Below are 7,064 nucleotides of genomic sequence, written 5' to 3'. Positions count from 1 at the left end.
ACTTTGATAGGGATAGGAAGGAAGGAGAGAGAGAGAGAGAGAGAGAGAGAGAGGGAATGAATGATTGAGTAAGAGAAAGTTACATTGATTTGTTGTTCCATTCAGTTATGCTTTTATTGTTTGCTCCTATTAAGCGCCCTGACCTGGGATCTAACCTTGTCATATTGGGACCAACTGAGCTACTGGGCAGGGCAATTTACATACTTCTAATGTCATTCCTTATCTCAGTGTAACATAATTATTAGTCAGGTTTTTTTAATCCTCAAATATCCAATTTTCAGTTGAATTGTGATCAAATATTTCAAAGTGAAATGAAATTAGATTGATAATTATTAACACATAGTATGTCTTTTAAGTTTATTTTAATTCCTACAATCTCCATCCCTGTGTGTTTTGTTTCCTCTTTATACTTGTGTTGAGGCAACATGATAGAATTTTCAATTGAGTTTATTAGAGTCCAGATTATACTGATTCCTTCCTTGGTGTATTATTAAAGGTTTGCCAGAGAAACAGAAACAATAGTCTGTATCTGGAAAGGTATTTATTAAAAAGCAGTGGCCCACAAGGCTATCGGGCCTGAGCTGTCCCATGGTCTGCAGTCTGTACATAATCTTTACTCCCTGGAATGGAGATAAGAAACACCCTAATCTTTGAAATAGAAATTGATAGGATTAAAATCAACTGGTATAAATACAGATATAACAAGACAATAAAAGACAGAACCTGGTGGAGAACCTGGCTAGGCTGTTGATCAACTGAATGCTGTCTCCTCTTCATTCCTTCTTCGCCGACTTTGTCCACACCTTTGAGAACCCCTGGACCTGATATCTATTTGTCATTCTTTCTTTGATAGTTGAGGCCAATGATCAATTTCCCTAATTGACTAATTCCTTTAGAGTTGCAAAATAGATCTTAGTTTTGATTGCAAACATCTTCTTAGATAGTGTCATGATAAATGATTTTGTTTACCTGATGTTAATGCTGCTTGAACTGTCCTTTAAATGGAAACATCATTTTGTCTACAGAAACCACATATGACTTGGATTGCACTTGGTTTTTAACCAGGAGCACTCTACATCCCTGTGCAGAGTGGTGTTAAATATAGGAGAGGGCGACAAGACTGGACAACAGCTGGTGTCTGGAACTCTTCTTTGAAACTCCTAGTGCCTTCCACAGGGAGGGAGGCCAGAGCAGACCTAAGCTTCTCACTTTTCCTCCCTCCTGGAGGATCACACTGACTGAAGAGATTGTCTTGGGTCAGACACCCTCCCTACGCAATGGCCTTTGGAGCCGCCCTGGCCAAGCTCCAGGCAGAGGCCCGCTGTCCCATCTGCCTGGATTACTTGAGAGACCCAGTGACCACTGAGTGTGGGCACAACTTCTGTTCCTCCTGCATCCACCAGGGCTGGGAAGGTCTACAGGGCACCTTTCCCTGCCCTGTCTGCTTCCACCACTGCCCTGACAGGAGCTTGAAGAGGAATACCCAATTATGTCACATGACTGAGATTGTTCAGCAGATTCCCGCCATGAGGGGAAAGAGGAAAAGGCAAGAGGAAACCCTGTGTAAGAAGCACCGTGAGGATCTGGCCCTGTTCTGTGAGAAGGACCTGGAGCTGTTGTGTGCCCAGTGCAGGGTCTCCTCTGATCACGGGGATCACCCCCTGATGCCCGTTGAAGAAGCTGCAGCTACTCACAGGAGGAAGCTTAAGAGCTATATTGAGTCCTTGAGCGAGCAGATTAAAGATACTGAAATTCGGTCAGAAATGCAAGTGTCGAAATGTTTTGAATTGAGACAGAGGATAGAAAATGAAAAGGATGAATTGCACTCTGAAGTTAAACAACTTAAACATTTCTTGGAAAAGGGACAGATTGCAAGGCTTATTAGTTTGCTAAATGAAGAAACAAATGTTCAAGAAAATTAATTGAAGAGAAAAACCAAATATCAAACCAAAGTTTCATATTAAACAGTCTGCTTAGTGATATTATCAGTAACTGTTTGCAGACAAACGTGGATTTATCCACTGGTATTGAAAGTATCCACAACAGGTATGAAAAACTAGAGACCCCACTATCTTTTTGTATGAATTAAAGAAGGAGAGTTGCCCTCTCTCCCCACATTACTTGGGCCTGCATAAAATGTTTGGCACATTTTAGGTAGATTTGACACTGGATCCTGAAACAGCCCATCCAAGTCTCATTATCTCAAGAAATAGAAAAAGTGTGACCTATAGGACATCATTTGGTCTTCATAATCTTCAGACACGCACTTCTTACCCAGCTGTCCTGAGTTCTGAGGGATTTGATGCTGGCAGTCATTTTTGGCAGGTAGCAGTAAGAGGCATAGGGGCATGGTCCTTAGGCATGTGTAAGGAATCTTTCCCCAAGAATACTCCTATGCCACCATCCTCAAGAAATGGCTGCTGGCAGCTTCAGCTCTGGACTAATACATCTGTCACATAGGATTCAGGCAACTGGGAATGGATAAGCATTTTTCTGGACTATGAGTTGGGAGAAGTTTCATTTTATAATTTGAGAAATAGATCACATTTGTATACTTTCAGTGAAAGTTTTGCAGAAAAACTTAAGCCCTAGGACCTTCTTCAAAATCACTTGTAATGCATATAGGCAAAGATGAATGATGAGCCGCCTTTGTCATCTGTTCCATGTGATCTACTCTCTTCCTGTGTTAATAGAGAGTGCTTGTAATAAAAGGCATGTGTCCATCACTGTTGATTGCTGTCTTTTTTAAAAAAAAAATGTATTGATTTGAAGAGAGAGTGAGTGAGGGTGGATAGAAATATGGATGTAAAGAAAATCATCCATTGGCCTACTGCAACCCAACTAGGGGTCAATCCCACAACCGGGCTATGTGCCCTGAGAGTCACACTGGTGACCTTTGGTGTATAGGGTGACACTCAACCAACTGAGCCACACTATCAAGGGCTGTGCTGATGTCTTTTAATCCTCACCCCCTTGGCTTCACCATTTGCCTCCCCTGCACCCTCCTGCCCAAAGACACACATCTGGGCAAGCCATGCAGACAGCCTCAGTGCTTCCTCACAAGGCAGAGAGGTGGGTGGCGGTTCTAACTCAGACTCTGCCTGCAGAGGAACTGGCCCCCCAGAGCCTCCCCAACCAACCAAAAACCCCAAGCTACTTGCTTTTCTCCCTTCTCTCCAGCCATTTTTGGACCTGTAGTCACCGTCCTGTCCACATAAATCCTCATGAAGTGAGTAATAAACCATTTCATACCCTCTTGCCGTGTTTGTGCCACTAGCAGTCTTGACACCAGAACCAAATTTTGAGTCAGGTCTTCCCCATGTAGTGTGACCATAACAATGGTTCTTAGACTGTCTCCGGATCCTGGTTTACTTTTTTTCAAACTATAAAAACATTTGTTCAGAAAATCACAAAGACAGAAGAAATGGGCTTAGGAAACAACTTGTAGAGGCAAATGTTTGGTCCCTGGAGATTAGAAGTGAGGAAGGTCAAGGTGAACCACCTCTGGGATGGGGAGGGGAGACAGAAGGGCAAAGCAGGAGCTGGCTCCCAGGAGGGAGAGTGTGCTGGGTCCTACGTGCCCAGGGTTTTAAAGGTGGAGACTTTAGGGAGGTCCCAGGGGAGGATCTCAATAGAATGTACATCAGCTTCCTAGGTATGTCCTTCAAGGTCAGGGTCTCCACTGATTGATTGGTCCTCACCTGGGCAGGGGGGTCATTATTCAATGCAGCTGGTCCTGAGGTCAGCTGTGGTGTTGCTTTTCTGGTTTTGCTGCTTTTCTGGGCCTGGGGCTGGTCATTGCTCTGCTCATGTCTGTCAAACTGCCCCCCACAGAGGAAACCCCTTGCCTTGGGGAGAACACACCTCACAGGAGAGGTGGCCCTGCCCCCTGCCATGACCCCATTTTAATTCTTGGGATCTTCTGTTCCCAGGAGCATGGCATATTTGTATTTGTTTTGCAGCTACCAGGAGACAGGTGGTTTTATCGCTCCTTTTCTGGTTTTATCTGTAATATTTCTATTTGATATTCCCCATTTCTCCAGGGAAAGGTGTGAGAATCCATTACAAATTCTTTTCAATTATAAAATTTTCACAAAATAAAAGCATTGCATCACTGATCCTTCCAAAAACAGTGTACCACAAATATATCTCATATTTTTTACATTGAAGAGGCATTGAATATTTCAAAACAATACACGAAATAGATCGACATAGAAAATAGGAAAAATATCTCATACTTTAAAAAAAATATGTATTTTTTATTGATTTTAGAGTGAGAAGATGGGAGAGGGAGACAGAGAGGGGGAAACATTGATGTGGGAGAAAACATTGATTGGTTACAATGTGAGAGAGAAATATGTGTCAGTTGGCTCCTGTACCCACGCCAACTGTGAATCTAATACACAACCTGGGAACGTGACCTCACCAGCAATCAAACTGTCAACCTTTCAGTGCACAGGACAACACTCAACCAGCTGATCCACACTGGCCCAGTATACAATTATGAAGTGTAAAAAGAAATCTGTCCTTCCCAGGAGCACACCTGAGCCTTCCCCCTCTCCCATCCCCCACAATCAGGCATTTTCTAAACTCTAAGGGACCCCATGAGGCTTGCAACCAGGGCAGCAGTGGGCAGTGCCCTTTCATGTCAGGTACATCCCGTCCCTGCCCCCCGCCCCCCTCGAGCCTGTCCCCAAGGCCCGCTTTTCTCTGACTTAGTGAGCCAAAGCAGCCCAGCCTAGGCTCATTTCCCCAACCCTTCCCTGTTTATAAGTGTCTTCAAAATTCTCCTGGACTCGTGTTGTGAATTCTTTCCTGTATGAAGTCAAAAACCCACACACTCCTGGCTGGTCCTATGTAGACTGGTTCAGGGCCAGGTACCCTTTCCAATAACATGAGTAGCCCATTGTCTATCTCACTGCTTCACAAGTAAACTCGCTTTCACACACACTCACATGCTCACACACACACAAAGTGTAAAGTTGCAAAAACCAAAAAAATGTAAGACTGCAAGGGACATAGCACATACATAATGTAAAATAAAACAAGAAAAAAGGTTTTTTTGCTTGGATGTTTATTAATAGTATATTCCTGGAAATTACAGAAGAAACTGAAAAATGGTAATGCAGTATAGTAGCCTGAAAGCCTGGAGGTCTGGATGCAAAAAGCAATGTGCTTTTCAGTGTACTCTAGTATAATATCTGTGCTTTTACAAAAATTGCATATCATGCCTTTAAAAAAACACAAGTTTATTTGGCGTTCACTGGGAAATTGCTAGTGTCCAGGTTATAGAGTTGCTGGTTAAAGGACACCCACTATCCTATTCACAGAATAGACAGCCATCCATATGGAGGAAGTCTCAAACCACATCACCCCTCTCTGTTGTCTGGGCTGTCAGTCTCTGATGGTGGGAACTCCTGGGGGATCTTTTCATCGAGGCTTCTAACACAGGGCCTCACATTTAGCAAAGGCTTATCCAAGGCCTGCCGGATGAATAATTAAATGAGGTGTCTGGTGGACTCTGGTATGATTTTAGATAGAGAAAAACATCGATGTGAGAGTAACATTGATTGGTTGCTTCCCATACACACCATGACTGGGATCTAATTGGAAATACAGGCATTTACCCTGACATGGGATCAAATCAAGAACCTTTGGGTGTATGGGACGATTACTCTAATCTACTGACCCACACTGCTCAGGGCAAGACCAATCCTCTTCAACCAGATCTTTTGGGTTTGAATCTACCACTTAAAATGTAATTGGGCTCAGGGTTCAATGGGAGATGGTTATGATGATAATGCCATCAAAATTACTGAGTTAATATACAAGTTCTGTTCTGAAAAAGTATTGCCCTTGCTAGCTAACTCCATTGCTTGAAGCATCATCCAATTATGGGTTCAATTCCTGGTCAGGCATATACCCAGGTTGTGGGTTCCATCCTAGTCAGGGCATCTCTCTCTCTCTCTCTCTCTCTCTCTCTCCCTCCCTCCCTCCCTCCCTCCCTTCCTCCCTCCCTCTCCCTAAGCATGCCCTCAGGTAAGGATTAAAAAGTGTGGAATTCCCAGGTTTCTTATCATGGTTCCATGCTAAGAACATCTTGGGTTCTTCAGGCCAGGCCTCCCTGGAAGAACAGGGTCTGCCAGACAGTTACACCTTCATTGTGCTGCTCTGATATTCTACCAAGCAGCCTGGGGGTAGCAGCCATCCAGGCTTCCCTAGGGGCGTAATAGCAAACCCATGGTTTGGTTGGGATAGAGACTCTCATATTATCTGCCCATTGCTCCTGACAAAATCATCTGCCTGAGAGGCTGGAAACAGATCTGCATTTCTAACCCAGGTCTGTCTGATCTCATCAATCCCAGTTGGGCATCTCATTGAATTATGCATCCAGCAACTTTTTTCCCATTGATTTTCAGAGAGAATAGAAGGGAGGGGTAGAGAGAAAGATAAACATCGATGTGTGAGGGACACATCCATTGGTTGTCTCCTTCAGGAGCCCTGACCAGGGCCTGGGACAGAGCCTGCAACCAAGGTATGTACTCATGACTGGAATTGAATGATCACATCGGAGTCCCCACTGTGAGAGAACTGACCCTCCAGACAACAGAGATCATGTGACTTGAGGACTTCCTCCTTGAGGAATGGCTGTGTCCAAACAGGGAGTAGGATAAAGGTTTTCCTTAGTGAGCAAAACTAATACCTGGATTGTAAATATTTTCCAATGAACATCATTTAGGTTTATTTGTTGGGAAGCATTTTAAAAATTAGAACAATATAGATACATTTAGTAAAAATCACTTGTTAAGTAGGACACACTGAAAAGCAAATTGCTCTCTCACCTGGAGAGAGGTCACCCAACCTCCTTATACCCTTCCTTCCTTACCATCCTTAAGTGTCTTCTGTATCCATCCAAAAACATCCTAATCATACACAATACACAAGCATAGACACTCATTATATATTAACTAGGGGCCCAGTGCACAAATTCATGCACATTGAAAGGAACTGTGGGCTGGGAGATCATGGTGGGCACAGGGACGGGGCTTGTGCATTCCTACCCC

The 7,064-nt window shown here is 43.7% G+C and overlaps 1 protein-coding gene across 1 annotated transcript; it reads left to right on the top strand.

The window, feature by feature from the left end:
* The first annotated feature begins 1,457 nt into the window (after window positions 1-1,457).
* Window positions 1,458-2,723, top strand: TRIM61 (tripartite motif containing 61). The gene has a single exon (XM_015568703.1). It carries the CDS (start codon window positions 1,497-1,499, stop codon window positions 1,920-1,922), a length of 426 nt encoding a protein of 141 aa, XP_015424189.1. The 5' UTR covers window positions 1,458-1,496; the 3' UTR covers window positions 1,923-2,723.
* Window positions 2,724-7,064: the final 4,341 nt, after the last annotated feature.

Source organism: Myotis davidii, unplaced genomic scaffold, assembly GCF_000327345.1.
Source record: "Myotis davidii unplaced genomic scaffold, ASM32734v1 scaffold225, whole genome shotgun sequence".
Taxonomy (NCBI): Eukaryota; Metazoa; Chordata; class Mammalia; order Chiroptera; family Vespertilionidae; genus Myotis; species Myotis davidii.
Note: the sequence above shows the minus strand (reverse complement) of the source record. Positions and strands in the feature narration are given on the sequence as shown.

Bases quoted from the DNA above. Each gene is read 5' to 3' on its own strand.
- TRIM61 (XM_015568703.1), top strand. From the start codon at position 1,497: ATGACTGAGATTGTTCAGCAGATTCCCGCCATGAGGGGAAAGAGGAAA.